Source organism: Calonectris borealis, chromosome 6 (genome assembly GCF_964195595.1).
Source record: "Calonectris borealis chromosome 6, bCalBor7.hap1.2, whole genome shotgun sequence".
Lineage (NCBI taxonomy): Eukaryota > Metazoa > Chordata > Aves > Procellariiformes > Procellariidae > Calonectris > Calonectris borealis.
Genome location: NC_134317.1, coordinates 21463154 through 21482878, shown reverse-complemented (window position 1 = coordinate 21482878; position 19725 = coordinate 21463154). Strand labels below are relative to the sequence as shown.

At 40.5% G+C, this 19725-nt stretch overlaps 1 protein-coding gene across 1 annotated transcript in view; it reads left to right on the top strand.

Moving 5' to 3' along the window:
* The window catches only part of LOC142083560 (sodium channel protein type 1 subunit alpha), a 98146-nt gene that overhangs the window by 29624 nt on the left and 48797 nt on the right, over positions 1-19725 (top strand). Inside the window, exons 4-8 of the mRNA XM_075153109.1 lie at positions 7594-7712; positions 12588-12677; positions 13485-13613; positions 14322-14413; positions 15330-15602. Of these exons, the coding sequence (XP_075009210.1) occupies positions 7594-7712; positions 12588-12677; positions 13485-13613; positions 14322-14413; positions 15330-15602 (703 nt within the window). The remainder of the gene's footprint in view (positions 1-7593; positions 7713-12587; positions 12678-13484; positions 13614-14321; positions 14414-15329; positions 15603-19725) is intronic.

Here is a 19725-nt window from a genome sequence, read left to right as displayed (position 1 = left end):
CCCAGCGAAGAGTGTACCTGTCTAGGCCGTGAGCCGCCAGCTTCTCTAGGAGAATGCTGTGGGAGACAGTGTCAAAGGCCTTACTGAAGTCCAAGTAGACCACATCCACTGCCTTTCCCTCATCCACTAGGCGGGTCACCTGGTCATAGAAGGAGATCAGGTTGGTCAAGCAGGACCTGCCTTCCATGAACCCGTGCTGGCTGGGCCTGATCCCCTGGTTGTCCCGCACATGGCTCGTGAGCACCCTCAAAACCAACCGCTCCATGATCTTCCCCGGCACCGAGGTCAGGCTGACTGGCCTGTAGTTCCCCGGATCCTCCTTCCGGCCCTTCTTGTAGATGGGAGTCACATTGGCGAGCCTCCAGTCGTCCGGGACTTCCCCAGTTAACCAGGACTGCTGGTAAATGATGGAGAGCGGCTCGGCAAGCTCCTCCGCCAGCTCCCTCAGAACCCTCGGGTGGATCCCATCCGGCCCCATAGACTTGTGAACATCCAGGTGGCATAGCAGGTCATGAACTTCATCCTCTTGAATTATGGGGGGTTTATCCTGCTCGTCGTCCCTGTCTTCCAGCTCAGGGGGCTGAGTACCCTGAGGATAACCATTCTGACTACTAAAGACTGAGGCAAAGAAGGCGTTGAGTACCTCAGCCTTTTCCTCGTCCTTGGTGGCAACGTTCCCCCCCGCATCCAATAGAGGTTGGAGATTCTCCTTGGCTCTCCTTTTGTCATTAACATACTTATAAAAGCATTTTTTGTTGTCTCTCACGACAGTGGCCAGGTGGAGTTCTAGCTGGGCTTTTGCCTTTCTAATTTCCTCTCTGCACGACCTAACGCGATCCCTGTACTCTTCCTGAGTTGCCTGACCCTTCCTCCACAAGTGATAAACTCTCCTTTTTTCCCTGAGTCCCAGCCAGAGCTCCCCGTTCAGCCAGGCCGGTCGCCTTCCCCGCCCGTTATTCTTGCGGCACATGGGGACAGCCCGCTCCTGCGCCTTTAAGACTTCCTTCTTGAAGAACGTCCAGCCTTCCTGGACCCCTTTGCCCTTCAGGACCGTCTCCCAAGCGATCCTCTCGACCAGTGTCCTGAGCAGGCCAAAGTCCGCCCGCCGGAAGTCCATGGTAGCGGTTTTGCTGGCCCCCCTCTTTACTTCACCAAGTATCGAGAATTCTACCATTTCATGGTCGCTAAGCCCAAGCCGACCTCCGACCACCACATCTCCCACCAGCCCTTCTCTGTTCGTGAACAGCAGGTCAAGCGAGGCATCTCCCCTGGTGGGCTCGCTTACCAGCTGCGTCAGGAAGTTATCCTCCACACACTCCAGGAACCTCCTCGACTGTTTCCTCTCTGCCGTGTGATATTTCCAGCAGACATCCGGAAAGTTGAAGTCCCCCACGAGAACAAGGGCTAGCGACTGGGAGACTTCTGCCAGCCTCTGGTAGAATATTTCGTCTGCCTCCTCTTCCTGGCCAGGTGGTCTATAACAGACCCCCAGCAGGATATCTGCCTTGTTGGCCTTCCCCCTCATCCTTACCCACAAGCACTCGACCTCGTCATCACTATCATTGAGCTCTAGACAGTCGAAGCATTCCCTAACATACAGGGCTACTCCACCGCCTCTCCTTCCTCGCCTGTTCCTTCTGAAAAGCTTATAGCCGTCCATTGCAGCACTCCAATCGTGCGACTCATCCCACCACGTTTCCGTGATGGCGACTAAGTCATAGCTACCCCGCTGCACAATGGCTTCCAGCTCCTCCTGTTTGCCGCCCATGCTGCGTGCATTGGTATAGATGCACTTGAGCTGGGCTGCCGATTTCTCCCCCGACAATGGCGTGCGGTCCCTAGGCTCTTCTCTAGAGAGCCTGGTTTTATCCCCGTCCCCCTTCGAATCTAGTTTAAAGCCCTCTCGATGAGCCCGGCCAACTCACACGCGAGAATCCTTTTCCCCCTGCGAGACAGCTGAACTCCGTCCGTCGCCAGCAGGCCCGGTGCCATGTAAACCTCCCCGTGGTCAAAGAAGCCAAAATTCTGTTGATGGCACCAGCCCCTGAGCCACGTGTTGATCCGATGAGTTTTCCTGTTCCTTTCGGTGTTCCGCCCCGCCACTAAAGGGATCGAGGAAAAAACTACCTGTGCTCCCGATCCTCCTACCAGTCGCCCCAGCGCCCTGAAGTCCCTTTTGATCCCTTCGGGACTTCTCCCTGCAACCTCCTCACTGCCAGCCTGTATAACCAGTAGCGGGTAGTAATCGGAGGCCTGCACGAGACTAGGGAGTTTCCTAGTAATGTCCTTCACCCGGGCCCCAGGGAGGCAGCAGACTTCCCTGTGGGATGGGTCCTCTTTCACTTGTCTTTTGAGAGTATTGGTAGCAGTTGATGTTCCTGCAAGTCTCAGAAGGAGAAATAGTTTGAGAAAAGCTTGGAGCAGAAGTGAACATCTCCAGGAAGAAGTGAAGGACTCTTAATGCTCAACGCATTTACCTCTGTACCATTTAACATTTCATCCTTCTCTTTATCCCTCTCTGAATTCCACCTTGTAAAGCCAAGGAGTCAGTCAGCACACCCTCTCCCAATGTAACGGTGTGACAACTGCTGCACGATGGTTAGAGATTTTATATTTCTGCCTGGGGAAGCATCTATCTGAAATTATATGGATCTAATGAAAAATACTAGAATAAAGGAAAATACTTATTTGCAAGAAAGGGTTAGGACAAGTGTGTGGATTAACAGATGCCACTGTTGCTTCAGACCTCTATTAAGACCTCTGCATAAACTATACCTGATTTATTGACAGAAACTATATCATTTTGGCTTCCAAACTTTCAAATAAGGAGTAGAAATGGTCACCTACAGCACTGATCAAATGATACTAATGAACATGGTCACAGTGTTTATTCAGGAAACCTGTACAAGAATCTTAGGAATATCTTTTTTATTCCAAATTTGGGTCATGAGTGAAATCATCCGTCATTTGCCTCATATGCAAGTATTGCATCCTACTGGCCGAGGGTTTTTTCCTATTTTTGTAGCAAGATTGAACAAGTATTTTTGCATGCATTGACTGTCGAAACATCATCTAGAGTGTTTTACATTTCATCTTTGGGATTTTTTTTCTAAGCAATAGGTTTGTGCATGCCATGATTTGATTTAATACAGAATAAAACAGGAATAAATAAATGTGTTGAGCTGGTGTGAGAGCCTTAATTTGTGGATAAGGTAGCCCTGAGATGAAGTTAAAAATGGAAAAACCTGTTAAGAGAAACAAAAACAGATAGATGTGCTAGATTTATGGTTTTGTAACTGTGCTTCTATGCAAAACCTACAACCAAAGAGGACATATTCATGCCCAATATTAATCTGAAGTTGAAAGGAAAAGGAAAAAATTGACAACCGCTGTTTGACAACAGAACAGCCCATTATAGCAAATTTACACACCTGATAGTATTATTGATTTACCCTGTATCACAGATAGCCTGAATGCCAGCAACTGTACCCTAGGAACATAATTATTTTATTAAAATATAATACAATACCAGTTCTTATGTTCTTATGATTTTATTATAATGAAATGCTGCTGACTGTGGTGGTCAATAATGCTGGTCTTGAGAACCGTGAAGTTTAGCATCCTAAATGGTTGCAATGCTCTTCTTTTTTAATCAAAAATTGAGTAAAAAATGAACTTGGACTTTACCCATTTTTTGCGTTCCATTTCTGTGGAAGTGCAAATCTGTGTTCCCAGTATAATAGTGACTGCCTGTTCATGCTCAAGCTGCCATCACAAAGGATCAAGGAGGTTCATATCGCTGTCTATAGAGAAAGGATCAGCTGGAACCCCCTAAGATCCTGACCTGCAGGCATGCATCAAAATCTGGTCCACTTGGTTTCATACTTTAAGTGCTGGCTATTTTCTCTTGAACCTAGGCTGCTACATTAAAGAGGAGAGAAAGCATAAGTGGAACTAAATGGGTCTTATTTCACTTTCCTCACGCTATATAATAATATAGATATAGCACAGTTGATTGCCACTTCATGCTCTGCGTCTTGCCAGAAGGACGTTGAACGATGTCTGTCAGAAAAGGTGCCTCCTTTTGTCCAGGCACTTGGTAATATCAGTCCCTAATCTGATCAAACCACTAGCTTCTGGGATCCCCAGACTTGTCTTGGGTTGCAGAAACAAAAAGATTCTGTAAAATTGCTTTACTTAACTTCATCACATCAGAAAAGGTGAATGCACTAGTGATTTTTGATATTTTTGATAGTTGTAAGTGAAAGAATTTTTAAGTGAAAAGTTCGAGCAAAACAAAAAAATAAGGTCTTGCTAGAAAACATGGTTTCAACAGAAAACCACAACAACAAGAAATGCCAACTTCCAATATGCCGTGAGTATGTTGTTCTAGCTGCCCCTGGGGCTTTTCCCAAGAAGCTAAAGACCCGCTCAACAATATGTTACCTCTTCCCTTTCAGAATGTCCTATGAGGTTTTAGACGGTGTTTAACTGTAGGAAATGGAAATGTAATGGAGTAGCAGTCAGCCTGCTAAATGTAGCCTTCCAGAAACTATGTTTAAAGCTAACTGGGAGGAAGGAGAGGAGAAATAAGGTTTTGGGAACTCTTTGTCCCAAGAGGTTCTTGGAGACTGTACCTTTATTCAGTGTGGACTCTTCTTCCCTCTTAGCTGCATCTTCTCAAAATACTCCTCCTCCTTCTTTGCCCTGCTAAGAATGCAGTTTCTGGGTTTATATCAAATATGGCAGAAGTTACAGAACTGGGATCCAGGTTACAGATGCAAAAGCGGCAAATCGGGGACTTCTTTTTAGGGATTTCTTTGAATTTATATTCACACTCAAATACTTTGAGTGTGAGCAGGTTTTCTGACTTTATAAAATGATTAAAGCACTTTAAAACCTAAGCCCTGAAAAGTATACATAATCCTTCATATACAAAAACTAATCTTACCGTTCCTTTATAATTTATTTAGCTTTTCTCAGTGTATGTCTACTTTGTCCTGACAGCTTTGGGTACAATACTTCATGTTCATCCACACTGCCTACACATTGGCTTGCATCTGGGTTGAGACTGGGGTGAGATGTAGCAGGCTTACCAGGGAAGGAAGCTTACACAGGGATTGGATATCAGCTGTTAGCTGTATTTTTTTATGAAAATTCTTCTTCAGAGATAAGATGCAATTTTAGTTCATGTTTAAGGCTAGAAGTCAGACGACCAAAAAAAGTCATTGCGAAGGCTCCAGTCACAAAGATGCTTTGAATGAAAAATTAAAACTGAGGTAGGGAATTTATGTGTTGTTGGTGCTGCTTATGCAGGGCAGCAGAAAGTAGAACAGCTAAAATAGCAGCAGCTTCCAACTGAAACTGGAACTGTGCCAGCATGCTGTTATTTTCCATAAGGCACGTTAGAAAAGAGATGTATGTTTAATATGCTTGTGTTCAAAGATTTTTAAAAAAATGTAGGTTGACTAAACGTAGGTGGTGCAGTCTTAGCTACAAAGTGAGTAGGGAGTGTGATTTTTAATGTATTTTGTCAACTATCTCATAGCTACAAAAGCCAAGAGGGTGAGCTGGGGCTTTCTGAGCTGTGAGTCCTGGGGGCTGGGGACAGACCTGGGAGGGGAAACTCACCTTCCCCTTGGGGTGTGAGGCTTTAAAACATCATGCCAAAATATAATTCATCTGCTTGGTTGCTTCAGTATTTAAAATGAAAGCTTCATTTAAGGTCGGGTCATCTGCAGCTACGCTTTGAAGGTTGTTGTTATCTGTAATCCATAACTGGAACTGTAATTTGGAAACATTAGCTCAGGCTTTTATCCCACTGTCCTCAGTTTCATATACAGTTTCTCCATTTCTGTGCAGATGTGGGGAAATCAAATACATATCTTATACCGTTCCTACACATTTTGAGTTTGTACTCAAGCCAATATAAAGGCTCACTATTACTGTCCTTACTCTTAAGGGGTTTGGTCTGTATAGGGAGGTGTGCTGGGTAGAGCTATGACAGAGACAGCTCAGGGGAGAAACCAGCAAGTGAGTTGGGACTGGGACAGCTTTTCCTCAGGGCTTAATCCCTGCTTCTGCCCTACCTTCAGTACTTGATATCTGTCACAGACTGGTGGAATCCCTCATCTCCACGTCTCTCTCCATCTCCTGGGTGCTCCTAGAGATTTGTACCTGTACTTCATGGTCCATACATACTAAGCTTCCCAAATCTAAGCAGACTGAAGAATCGTCCTTCTTGAACCTCCTTGGCACGTTTTCTCTGTCTACCAGCCTTCTCAAAAATAGCCTTGTAGTCCACTTGCTTACAGTCTTGAAGCAATGCTCAATGTCACGGACACCAGAAGAGACCAACATACCCTTTCCCACACTTCCACTGGCATTCTAGTTTACAGCTCACTTTGTCAGCAACATAACAAAAAACAAGGAGGCTTTATCATAGCTTATTTATGAAATATACAACTCTGACAAAACCAAAAAAGCAATTTTGGACATTTCTCTTGGGCAGATTCTTCAATACCTTCAATTCAGTTTGAATGTAGGCTATAATCCTTGCATCATCCCTTTCACTGCATGCAGCTTTCTTCTGAGTTACTGAGTCTTCCTTCTGCAGTTTTTCATTCTTTTCTGATTCATCTTGCACTTGAAGAGCACCTTAGTGCCACAAACAAACCTGACAGTCCACATTTCCCATGTTAATCCTGTTGCAGCCGTGATGGTCTACAGTGGAAGCAGAGCAATGTTTGTAGGGTTTGCTCTCATACCATTTATATTTGGCTTACGGATTTATTTGAGAAAAATAGACAAGCTTTCAGCCTACAGAGTCTTCTACAATTCTCTGAAGTAAGGCTTGCATGCCTTTAAGTTTCTTTAAATTTGATAGGTTCTTTAGCTGTTAAAATTTAGATTTAACAAGTATATATGTTCTGGGAAAGTTTCACACCTGCAAACCCAGGTGCAGGGTTTGCAGGGAGGTCATCTGGGATGTATCTCTTGCTCTCCTCTGGTAAGGTGTATTCAGATGCCCACAGTCCTCAGGGATCTACCTAATCATGGCTATACGTGTTACTGTTATTTCCCTCTCTCCTTAGCACAAACACCGAGAAACAGACTAGAATAAAAAATATGAACAAATGGGTAGTCTATTAAATCAGTTTCTATAGGGATTTCTCTTACTAACACATCTTTATCATCCACAGGTAAGGTTTCCCTGCTTATGGTATTTAAAACAGGAAGAGAAAGATTTCTATGGGTAAACATAAATAAAATTATAATTTCAGTTAATAATTTCTGCACCTTTTTTACAAGAAACACATCATGTAAATGTATCATATTACTATTATCTTTAATGAAGAAGTATTATAAAAACACTAATGAATTGAATGTTCTATATTTAAAATTATATTTTCATATGTCAGGTACATCAGGTAAGTACTGGAAATGAGTTTTATTTCAAAAATGAGTCATGGCTTTTGTGTATTAGCTATTTAAAAAGTTACAATTTTGGTGATTTGTCACTAGGAACAGTTTTAAAATGGGCACCTACAGTGAATACAAAATTATAAAATGTCTTTTCTTTCTCTTTTTCAGACCTTTATAGTATTGAATAAAGGGAAGGCAATCTTCCGATTCAGTGCCACCTCTGCCCTGTACATTTTAACTCCCTTCAATCCTCTTAGAAAAATAGCTATTAAAATTTTGGTACATTCATATCCTTTTTCAATGGTGGTTCAAAATGTTACACACTGACATTAAGAAAACTCCTGACACTTTCTATTTCATTGTAAATAAAGGTTTTTGTAGGCTGTTAATTTTGTTTTTATTTTACAGTGGAAGACTTATGGTAAGGTTTTATAAATACTAGAAAATATGTATATATCATATAAATGCACTTTAGCTATTCTGTTGAATTTCAATACTTCTGCTGTACAAATCTGCAGATGGATTTAAAAATCCACCTTGATCAATTTTTCAGAAAAATTTCTTCAGATTTAACATTGAAATTTTTTGCATCCCAAATTCTTTTTTGCACTATGAAGCCTAGTCATAAAATAATTACTTTTTTTTTTTAAGAAAAATGCAGTTTGTGCTCACAAATTCCAGAAGAGCTCTCAGTTTTGCAATCAATTAGGCAGATATGCAACTGCACAGGAACAGCTAGCTCGGGGGTATATTTATATTGCCTTTTAGGGGTCCTTCTGAGGCCATCCTCAAGATCAGCTTTATAGTCTGTTGCAGCAGCATGCCTGGAAGTTGGTTCATGCATGCTGGATCTCACATTCCCAAACCCGCCCAGTTGCACCGTAAGCCTCTGCCAAATTTAATACATTGCCAGAAAGCGTAGGCAGCAGTCCTGTAGTTTGCAAAGCATCTGTATGTGCAGATGGTGGACAGACCGGGGGACCATAACTGATGGGATGGTGCATAAGGTAAAGTTTTAGACTGGCATGTGGGATTGGTGCCTGATGATCATAACAGGTTGATGGGAATTCCTAGCGGGTGAGGTTTTGGTGCAATTTTCTTGCAAAACCCCAGGACTGGGAAAAGTAGTCACCAAATGAAAACTTCAGTGTGACAGTAAGACTTTTAACATTAAACAGTTAGTCAAAGGCAGAAGTCTTATTATTAGAGACTGCTGGCAGAATTTTCTAGGTCTTTGGAGAAAAGGAAGAAACAAGGCTCATTCTGCTGACTCAGAAGACCTTTTCCTCTGAGCTCCCTGCAAGTTAAAGCAGTGAGAGAAGGTGAGGAAGGAAGGTGTCTGGAGAGGAGTCAGGGAGCATTTGGGGACCGTAGCTAAGGGACCTGACAGAGACCTACAGACAGGGTGGTGCTGATGGTGAGAAAACGCAGCCAAATACTGTCAGATTGAAGCCTCTAATGAATGCTCATCCATTCAAGTTATAGACTCTAATTTACAATATCTTCCAACCCTGCATCTGTGCTAGTTGCGGGTAATGTTTTTTACTGGCGTACTGATTACTGAGTTTGGTTTTGGTTTTAAGTTCCTCCTAATTGTGTTCAAAGAGTATCCAGCTGGTCTTGATGGCAGTCAGAACAAAAGCAATTCTAATAAACAATATGCAATTCCAATATTTTTCTTTCTATCCATTAACTGATTGTGTAATTTAGCTCTATTATAGGAGGAGGTTTCCTTTCACTATATGGACAGATTTCTTTTCCAACCAGCCAACTATGGGATGGGCTATTTTTATCTTAGGTATAGGCATAGGGTTTGTTATATTTTTTTTCTCTTAAACATAATCATAGGTTCTTTTTTTTCCTTTTTTTTTCTTTTTTAATTCAGTATTGTACAAAACACTACAAATATGAAAGAACCACGTAATATGTTCCATAATGAGGTTTAGATTTCAGCTGCTTATACAAGGTTAGCCACCCATAAGAAAAAGATTAGGGGGTAACGTTGCTTATTATTTTTAATAATCTTCCGACTTTTATCGATCAGCTCTACTGCCCTCATGTTTTGAGGTGGGTGTTTGGCATTTTGGCCTTTGTAACAGAACTGTGCCTTTCACTTTCAGTGTGAAAGATGTGTGTTGAGCGCAATGAAATTGGCACATTGGTTGGAAAACCTTCATCTGTACGTCCTCCAGATTCTCTGAACCTCTGTATAGGGCGCTCTGATCACGTGCCCAGACATGTGGTCAGATGTTGCTCCCCCTGCAAAGAAACAGAGTGTGTCTCTGCCCAGTGCTCAGAGACTTTCCCTGCAATTATTCTTCCTCACTGCCAGTACCTATTCTGATACCAGATACAGCAACTGGTAACAGCACGAATTTCTCTCTCTCATGCTCTGCTAACTCACCTCCTGGTGTTCTGCCTTTTCCCCCCGCCCCCCTTTTGCCTGCCTGACTCGAGTTAAGGTGGAGTGTGGTACTGAGGGGGCAACAAAAGAGTGATGGGAGATGGCCAGACTTTAGCAATTAATAGGAAAGGATGAAAAGGTAAGAATGGGTGGGGGGCTGAGCAGACAAAAAAAGGGAGGTGGCAGTGGCTGGAGCTGCAGAGTGCAAGGAGTGTTCTAACATCTAGAGATGCTCTAGAGAAAATGCGGTACCTGCTAAGTACCCCTGTGCTAGCCTTTGGAAGCCGAAGTTACAGCGTTACTCAGTGTGGCCTGACTGCCAGCAGGTAGCTGTGAAACCAATTGGCAATGTTTGTTTTTTCCAGCCAATCTTCCACCAAGTCCACACAGGTGATAAGAGACTTCAGCTGCTCCAGTAATTGATTAGCTTGAGGCTGTGTAGTGCCTCTAACCCTACTGCTTGCCTATACGGGAAGAGCATGAAAAAGGCAGTACATTTCAATGAAGAAGTCATCATATATCAGAATTATCTACCTATGCATATAGTTGAATTATTAGAGAACATAAAGTAGTAAATTAAGGGAAGATTGAGGTTGTAAATAAAATACTCAAAATGTGGGAGAAGAAGGAAGAGAGGCACAGACATTGAATGTGTCAGTTATGTTTGCGATTCCTATAAGGGAAAGCATGGACAGAGTTTAGATTTTGAAGTATGTTAGCCCTTATTGAGCATCTGCTCCCTTTGAGAGGGAACAGCACTTTGGCCATGCAGCTCGCAGATGTGATGAGTTATGTACAGAGTGAGCAATGTGCAAGGATCTACCTGTGGCCTTTGTTTTGAATGATACCTAGCTGTAAACACATAAGACACTGCATAGGGATAAAATCTCAACTCTCCTAAGAGGACATTCCACTTCTTCAACTGTTTTTTGAGACTACTGAAGCTGCAGCCAGGCATCTCCAAGTTTTTCAACTAGCAAAACAGATTCTCTTTATTTAAAGGAATGTCCCAATTATATTAAGTCAGACTCTTCAGAGCTGTCTGTGGGCTGTGAGGACAAGCATTGTAAGGCATTCTCATCATTTATTCTATGCCATTGAACAACGATTTTTACTGTACAGAGCTTGGATGACAACATGATCTTCAAACGAGTTAAGTCACTTAACGAAAGATATCACAATATTCACTGCTTGGTCAGGCATTTAGACAAAGGTCACCCACCTATGGGAATCAGGCAGCTAAATCTTTCCCTGTGATTTGAATGTTTACTTGAAAAGATATGCTCAAGTTTTAATTGTTCAGCAGCTGTAAGTGATGATCTTAATGTTTGCACCAATTTTCTGCAAAGTTTAGGCTGAGATATTTCTTCTCCTATTCCTCCTTCACTAAGGTGAAGGATTGTTTTTTAGGGTTTTTTTTTGTCCATAGCGTAAAAATATACCCCAAACAACAAAATGCTACTACTTAATTTAAAAAAAAAAAAAAAAAGAAATTCAAAATCTTGGGCTCTTATATGCAAATTTATCTGTAAATGGCTTTCCTCAGTTTAAGCTAGCTTCTTTGCTAGTTATGTTGATGCAACTATTTTTAAGGAACACATCATTTAGAGAGATGACTAGAGGAAATTAAATTAGAGTTGAGTTAACCATTCGGCATAAAGGTGTAGCGGTTCTTATTCTTTGCTGCCACCAGGTGGCCATTTTGCGTCAGGTTTTGGTCTCGTTTGGTTACTTCAGTATTTTCAAATGTTTGAGTAATCGAGTTTACTTTATTGCCACGAAAAGGAAGGACCACACTGTTTGTACAGCCAATGATCTTGTAAACCAAGAACATCGCATTGGGTATAGTGAAGCCCAAGTGGACTGTCCCATCTTCGTCCCACAAGCCCCTTTGAGCTGTTAGTCTGGCTTTCATAATCCCCAAATACCTAATTGTTTCTTGCTGGAAATCTAAATAAAAAAAAAATTTTCATTCTAATCTTCACCATTTTTCCACCCTTTTCAAGCAATTGACCACAAGGTATTATTGAACCATTTTCAAATTACAGCATTGGTAGAACAAGAGATGCTTCTTTTGCTGCTAACATGTTTTGAGAGAGCCCAAAAATAATATTGGAAAATTATTCACCTTAATCTGTGAGCTTTCTATGGATTTCTCTTTCACTGATTGAAGCATGTACTGCTAAGCTAGTGATAGGGAAACATGGAATACAGTCACTTCAGCAATTAAAAACAGTATTCTGTGTTTTGTTCTGTGTTTTTGACAGACTGGCTGTGCTGGGTGCTGGGGTGGTGTGTGCTTTCTCTGGCTCATGGTAAATAGGATAAACTTCTTTTACCTTGCATATGCCAGCTGTTGAGTTTAATACCACAACTGCAGAAGTGAAAGACTAATGCTTATTCAGTCTTATCAGGTACTTAAGTAAAACAGTATTCTTCTGCAAGTTATTTCGGTTTTGGCTGTTACTCAGCTCATGTTACCTCCCAGGCATCTGAGAGCCTCTCCTTCGCCTCTCCGTACCAGCTGAAGACAAAACATGAGGACATCAACAAAACAACATCAGAACATCGACAAATCAAGACTAATATTAAAGTTCAATGTGCTAAAGTGAAAACTACCAGGTTAAGCAAAATATATGTGCAATGTTTACGAAAATCTAAAAGATTTGTGTAAGTGGCAATATTTTACTGTGCTTAAGATATATGGCTGATATGATTTTGTATGAATTACTATCATGTTTTCCTTAACTATATCTACATTATTCAGCATGCTTATCATGTGCACTATTTTGACCAACTGTGTATTTATGACTATGAGTAACCCTCCGGACTGGACAAAGAATGTAGAGTAAGTTGCATATGTTATTTAAAGACATCTTTGATTGTTCCTCTAGGAGTCAGCATGCCAGTAACTGCAGCCATGTGTGCTGGCAGGAACTATCATGAGACACTACTACTATTTCCTCCCTAAACTATGTAGAAAGGTTGAATAATTATTTAAATCTCCTTCTAGTAGAATGATCGGGTAGAAAAAATGAAAGTTGTTTACAGATATTATTCTACTGAGATTCCACTAGTTTTCTCTCATCTGCGTGGTTTAGCATCTACCCAATGTTTTTACCCCTCCTCTACGCCACTGCATTAATAGCAGAACCATGGCCATCTATTTGTACACATCAGTTAAGGACAGCATATAAGCAAAAGTATTCCTGAAATGAGAATTCAGTGCATGCTTGCATTCTTCCCTTTTTAGAGTTAATACTAGATGGTTTAGATGTTAGTGATTCAGACAGTATCCAGTAACTTATGCTCACAACTTTCTTGGTTAACAGTAACGGATCTAGTGTTGCATTTTTAAACTGAGTGACACCAGTGAATTTTTAATATATGTCATTTATTTGATGGATTTATTTATTTTGATTTATGTACAAGATCAGGACTGCTGCACTTCAACAGCATGTCACAAATAATGCACGTAAATACACAAGTATATATGATGAATATAATGCATTTTAGAAGAAATTGTTTATTTACTGTATTTCTTTTCCAGTTTTGAAAAAAAAAAAACCTCTTTCCTTTGATCACCAGGTTTCTATCAGAATACCAGTGTAAAATGTTGTTACTTATTTTGATTAAATTTTCCTATATTTTCCAGGTATACGTTCACTGGAATTTACACGTTTGAGTCACTCATAAAAATCATTGCAAGGGGCTTTTGCTTAGAAGATTTTACTTTTCTTCGAGATCCATGGAACTGGCTTGATTTCACTGTCATTACCTTTGCGTAAGTTTTTGCTTTTTGCTTTTTCTTTGAAAGTGGAGGGCAAAAAGGGCATGAAATTAGTATCGACGCATATCAATTTCGTTAAATGGAAATTCTTATATGGATTTACTTTTGTCTAAAACAATTTTCACATTCTAACATGCATATTTTGATGTAGACATAAATACTGCAGAAGCCATTAGTACAGCTAGTATTAGAGAGGCTAATTTCATGTCCTGCATTTTTTTCTCTGAGCAGAAAAGGAACATCCCTTTGACTTCATTCTCCAAACTTACCAACCTAGACTAGATAAATTTTAGGCTTTCAAAGTTAAATCACTGCGATTCACTTCAGAGACATTTAATTTAACTGAAGGCTCTGAAAGCATATTAATGCAAGGCAAACTGCAGTGAAAGGTAAACCTCTGACTGTTGCTATTTAATTTTTTGCTAAAAACGCCAAAGCGGTCTTGATGAAAGACCCAAGTAAGTAGCATAAACTTTGCCTAGATTCTGAATAACTGTGATTTAATCCTACAGGTATGTAACAGAATTTGTAAACCTAGGCAATGTTTCAGCTCTTCGAACTTTCAGAGTATTGAGAGCTTTGAAAACTATTTCTGTAATCCCAGGTAAGAAGTAACTGGTGTAAGGTGTTAGGCCCCTTGTACCTCCCAACTGTTCCTTTTTATCCTGTCATTGTGTTTGTGTGTGAACTCCCCTATTACAGATATGTGACAGAGTTTGTGGACCTGGGCAATGTCTCAGCGCTGAGAACATTCAGAGTTCTCCGAGCTTTGAAAACAATATCAGTCATTCCAGGTGAGAGCTAGGTTAAACACTGAGGCTGACTTTAACTCACTGAAACGGAATTCATATTTTTTAAACATAAGTCTTATTTCTTTCCACAAAAAAGCAGGAATCGGAAGATATTAGAATTCACTGAAATCTCTGATTCATTGCTTTTTAACATGAGCTCTTTCCTTTTGAAATCAGCCTTTGAGTTTAACAGATTCTTGCATGAGACATTGCAGTACACAGCGTGTGTGGTTTGCATCGTATGATGTCAAGCTTTCTTCTCCACATTCAACGAATATCAGTAACCCTGAAGTTTTCTTACCCATGTGTATTTTACCTACATGATGTTATGTGGTATTTGTTGTGAATATTTGTGTCTAAAAAACAGAACTGTTTGAAATGTTGACTTAGTAAGAAGATGAAGGAATAAGATAATAAACAATAGCACGGGCATTGCATGGGGGATTTATTATCTTAAAATTCTACGATTTTCCAAACCATCTCCAGTTTTATAGCATTAAATTTTAATCCTATTTATTCTTGAACAGGCTTTTTACTACTTTCTTCTAAATCTAGTATGTTATAAAACTGATAGTAGCAAAGGTTTGGGGCAAGTGGTATAGACGAATAAAAAGAAAGAAGTCTTTTATGTGAGATTCATGTATGGCATGAATAAAAAGAGTCACTTGTTTTAGCATTAAAACAAGTGTTTTGAAATATATGCAACTCATTCCATTCACGGTTTCAAATGAACATAAATTTCAGCTATTTATTCATTTTCACAAGTGAAAAAGCTCTTCACAAAAATGTTGTTTCACAGACATTACTATCATTTATTTGGGCTTCTGCATGAAATCTATAACTTTACTGGGAGACACTGTCATTTTTATGCTTTAAAAAAGTTTTGAACATCAGAATAAAAATTCCTTTGCATTTGCAGGCTTGAAGACTATCGTGGGAGCCCTAATTCAGTCTGTGAAGAAGCTCTCGGACGTAATGATCCTGACTGTGTTTTGTCTGAGTGTATTTGCACTAATAGGGCTGCAGCTGTTCATGGGCAACCTGAGGAATAAATGCCTGCAGTGGCCTCCAGACAATTTTACTCTGGAAACAAATATTACTTCCCAGCTAAACAGCACCGTAGGTGAAAATGGTACATTGGTTAATTCAACAGTGACTCCATTTGACTGGAAGGGGTACATTGAAGATGAAAGTAAGTATTGTCAGCATAATTCTTACTGAAGTGATTTGTGGCTGACCCAGTCCTTAGAAATAAGGAGGGGAAGGGAATGACACATTTAGTTAAGACAGAGCAGGAGAAGTGTTTTCTCTCTCTCATAGATCTGCTCCAAAGGCTGGCATGGAAGAGGGAACAAGGAACATGGTCTCGCTACTTGATACAGCTCTTTTTCTCAGCTCCCTCTGCCAAATCCACATCTCCCCTGAGACAGAAAGAGGTCCAAAGGACTTCTTAAAATTGCTTAATAGTCTTAAACATTTCCCATTCCCATACTCCAAAGCAAGATCAGCAACAGACCGCTATGTCATTTCTGACAGATGTCAGAGACTTCTGACATTCAGTGACTTCATCACTGGAATCCTCAGTATTTTCACCATCTCTCCATTCTTGTGCTTCACTATCCTTATTATTAGAATGGGGTTTTTTTTAAGGTCTAACACATTTTCCTGCTGCAATTTAAGCTCATTGTTCTTATCAACTTCACTACAGGTATTTAGAGACTATTCTTATGTTGCCATGCCCTGTTTTCTCCTCTTTCAGTCTTCTTTTTGTATGCTAAGCAACCCAGATCACTAATTTATTTTCTAGATCTTGATCTCTCATCCGGATCCTTTCTTGTTCGTAAACATCTTTCTTGAAGTGCAGTACCTACATCTAGGCATTTCTCCTCCACATGAGGCATACTAAGTAGAGAAGCAGGATTATGTGGTAGCATAGTAACTGTTACTTCTGTTTTATATATCCTAGGCTAGGATTTGCCGTTGTTTACAATTGTAACATCATTAAATCCTGTTCAGCTTGTCTGCCTCCCGAATCTTTTACAGACTTTTATCTCATTGAGTTCCCACTTAGTATTTGCACAGTTCATTGCTGCAGCCTGAACAGCACTCTCTTTTTTCAGACCATCTCTCCAACTGTCCTGGATCTTTTAAATTGTAACTGTTTCCTAAAGCTCACCCTTATCAGATCAGTATCATTTGCAAATTTGATAAGCATTCTTCCATCATCTAGATTAGTTAAAACCTTGAATAGCAGCAATCTCAGACAAACTTCTTCAGATGTTGTTTTGATGCATCCTTCCGTTTTGATAATTTCCCAAAGTATGATTTTCCAACCAGTTTTGCTGATACAGAGCAGTCTGGCAAACTGAGAATAGATAAAGAAATGCATTTCAGTACAGTTAAATGTGAGGTTACAAACCTAAGCTCCCTATCCTAAAAATCAATGTTGCACAATTCATGTTGAGATGGGTTCACATGGATTAAGACTGTAGTTGATGGCATACATCACCTCTAACAGGGAAAGTTATTTTTGGAGAAAAATAAGGGGAGAGAGAGAAAGAAAAGGGAAGGGGAAAGGGAAAACTGACCACAGTAGCCAGCTGCAAAGAGAAATGGTGGGGTCCCCAGGTGAATCTTCTCCCCTGGGTATTCTTTCCAGTGCAGCAGTGATCACTCCATAATACTTTTCTCATAGCAACCGTGTATTTTTCATTAGCATCTCCTCAAACTCCCTGCGGTTGTTCCTGCTTACAGTGCTATTAGCACTAATTGGAACGCACTTTGATCAGGGTGGGTGCTGCATGGCTGGTTGGTTTTTAAGCTCCTACATGCATGTTATTAGGTCACCTAATATAAACCAAAAGCTACAAGCAAGGAGTAGGAAAAAGGGGGAGAAAGAGGGGTGAATCTCACATCAGAGACAATTGCTTCCCATCGGTACCTGCGGCAACAATAATGTGTTTGCAGGTGCAATGTCATGAGAATAACAGCAACACGAAAAACAGCATGAGGACATAGGAAAAATAGTGCCACAGAGGCTCTGGAAAACACTGCTGCAGCAGCTTACACGAAAGGTTGAAGAGCTGCAGCTGAGACACAGGATACAGAAATGCAATTGAAAAGCCCTTAGCAATGGAGAGGCTAAGGCACCTAAGGCACTGTGGAGCAGCCAGGACTGCAGCCAAAAAGCTAAATCGTATCCTGTTCGCGTAAATAAATTATTGACCAGGAAGGCAGTATTACCCCTGTATTTAGCACTACTGCAGTTGCTACTGGAATATTATATAAAGTTCAATTTAGATAGAATGTTGAAAAATTGGAGGATGTTCAGAAAAGAGCAGAATGATTAAAGGGTTGGAAAACATGCTTTATACCAAGATAGACCAGGAGCTCAACCTACTTAGCACATCAAAGAGAAGGTTTAAGGGGTGATTTGATCACAGCTGAGAAAAACCTCACAGGGACCAGAAATTTCATCATAGACGTATCTTTGATCTAGCAGGCAAAGATATAACAGGTTCAATAGCTGCAAGTCAAAGCCAGACAAATTTCAAATAGAAGTAAGACAGCTTCTAACTGTGATCACACAGCTGATCAATGACTGTGATGGATTTCCGTCTGAATTTTTAAAATCAAGATGCAATCTTTTTGTGAAATCCACTTTACTTGAACATGTGAATTCATGGAGATCCCATGGCACAGGGTATAACACAGTCTAAGCAAACCCTCCTAATGAAGATCTAAACTTCAAGGTCAAACTTAATTTTCTGGCTTTTTAACCAAGAATCTATAAACTCAAGCTCTGATTTCATTGGATTTAAAGAAGACCTGAAGCTCCTTGAAAAACAAAACTGAATTGAATTAGTTACAGAAAATACTTTATTGAATGGCTACTTGACCCGTTAGTATATTTACACAGGATTTTGTATGTATTATGAAATTTATAATGAAATTATGAGTCTTATTATGAAGTTAATAAGCTTGTCCTTGCTTACTGGCAGTTTCAAAGAGAAAAATTATCTTCTCACAACTGCCTGCTCTCCTCTTCCAGGTGGGTAGACAGTATACAGAAATGGTTCTTAAACCAGCTGTGTCACAGAGCAATAAGGAGGGGCTTACCTGGAGCTCAGAGCAGTGCAATGGCACTGTCTTTTGTAGGAATTTAAAAAGTTTTTATGCCAATAGTTGTGTATACTATGCAAAAAAGGCATGTAAGCCCTAATTTTGCCACTGAGCTCATTTTTGGAAATACCGTTTAGAGAAACTTTATGTAAGCACTCCTGGCATTAATGAGTCAAGCACTCTTTTTTTTCCTTTTTCTTTTTCCGACATAGCACATCTGATAAAACTAATACTAGATAAATTTAAGTTTATCTTGGAAAGGTTGCCATAAGCAAATTTTTCTGGGAAATAACATCTCACAATCTCTTTTGTGAAATAACAATTATTCTCAGTCATTACCCTAGGTCTACCCAAACAACTGTAAATTCCTTTGAAGTAAAGTGCTCACCTACCAGGGATTTTTCCCATTTCCCAATCAAATAAAGGGGAGCCAAATGCATACCTTTGATGTAGTGAGGAACTTTTCACATTACTTTGGTAAAATACAGTTCCAAGTTTTGCATCTAGTTAGGGACACATGCTTATACCGCTCAGCTTGTGGTGGTGTAAAAATTTTCCTATCACGATAATATTTTGAGCATTTGGCACAGTTGTATCAGTGCACTCAGAGAATATCTGGGTGGCTATTATTGCCTGTGGAGCTGGCAAGTACAGTGTGCTTACAGAGCACACCTTGTCTGAACCACAGAACTTTAATACAGACCTATTTTAGCGGTTCAGCTCAGCTGATGCAGTACTGATCATGACTGACTGCTCCATGTAAACTTATCAAGTCAGGTTTGCATTCTTCCCAACCAGCTGCTATGTTCCAGCATGTTTTAATCATCATTAGCTGACATAATGCAGAATAAGATTTGCCTCATAGGGGACAGCTGTTGTCAGCATTATGTCAGCTAACTTCCCTATTTACAGCTGTGTTCCAGCCCAGTGCAGTTCTGCAATGCATACCAGCCCAGAATGACAGCGGCCGCATACAGGGTTGTGCACTTTGCAGAGTACAGAAGATTGTACCCTGTAAGACACAGGTATCCTTAGATACTGAAATTGAGTCCTTCACAGACTGTCAGAACAAGGTCTACATACAGCTTAAAACCTAACTTTTTCAAATGGTGAATTTTGCTCACAGATGGAGAGCTGCAGCTGGCCAGGCCATGTCCCTCCTGCAGCAAATCGATGTGCTGAGCCAGTAGCTT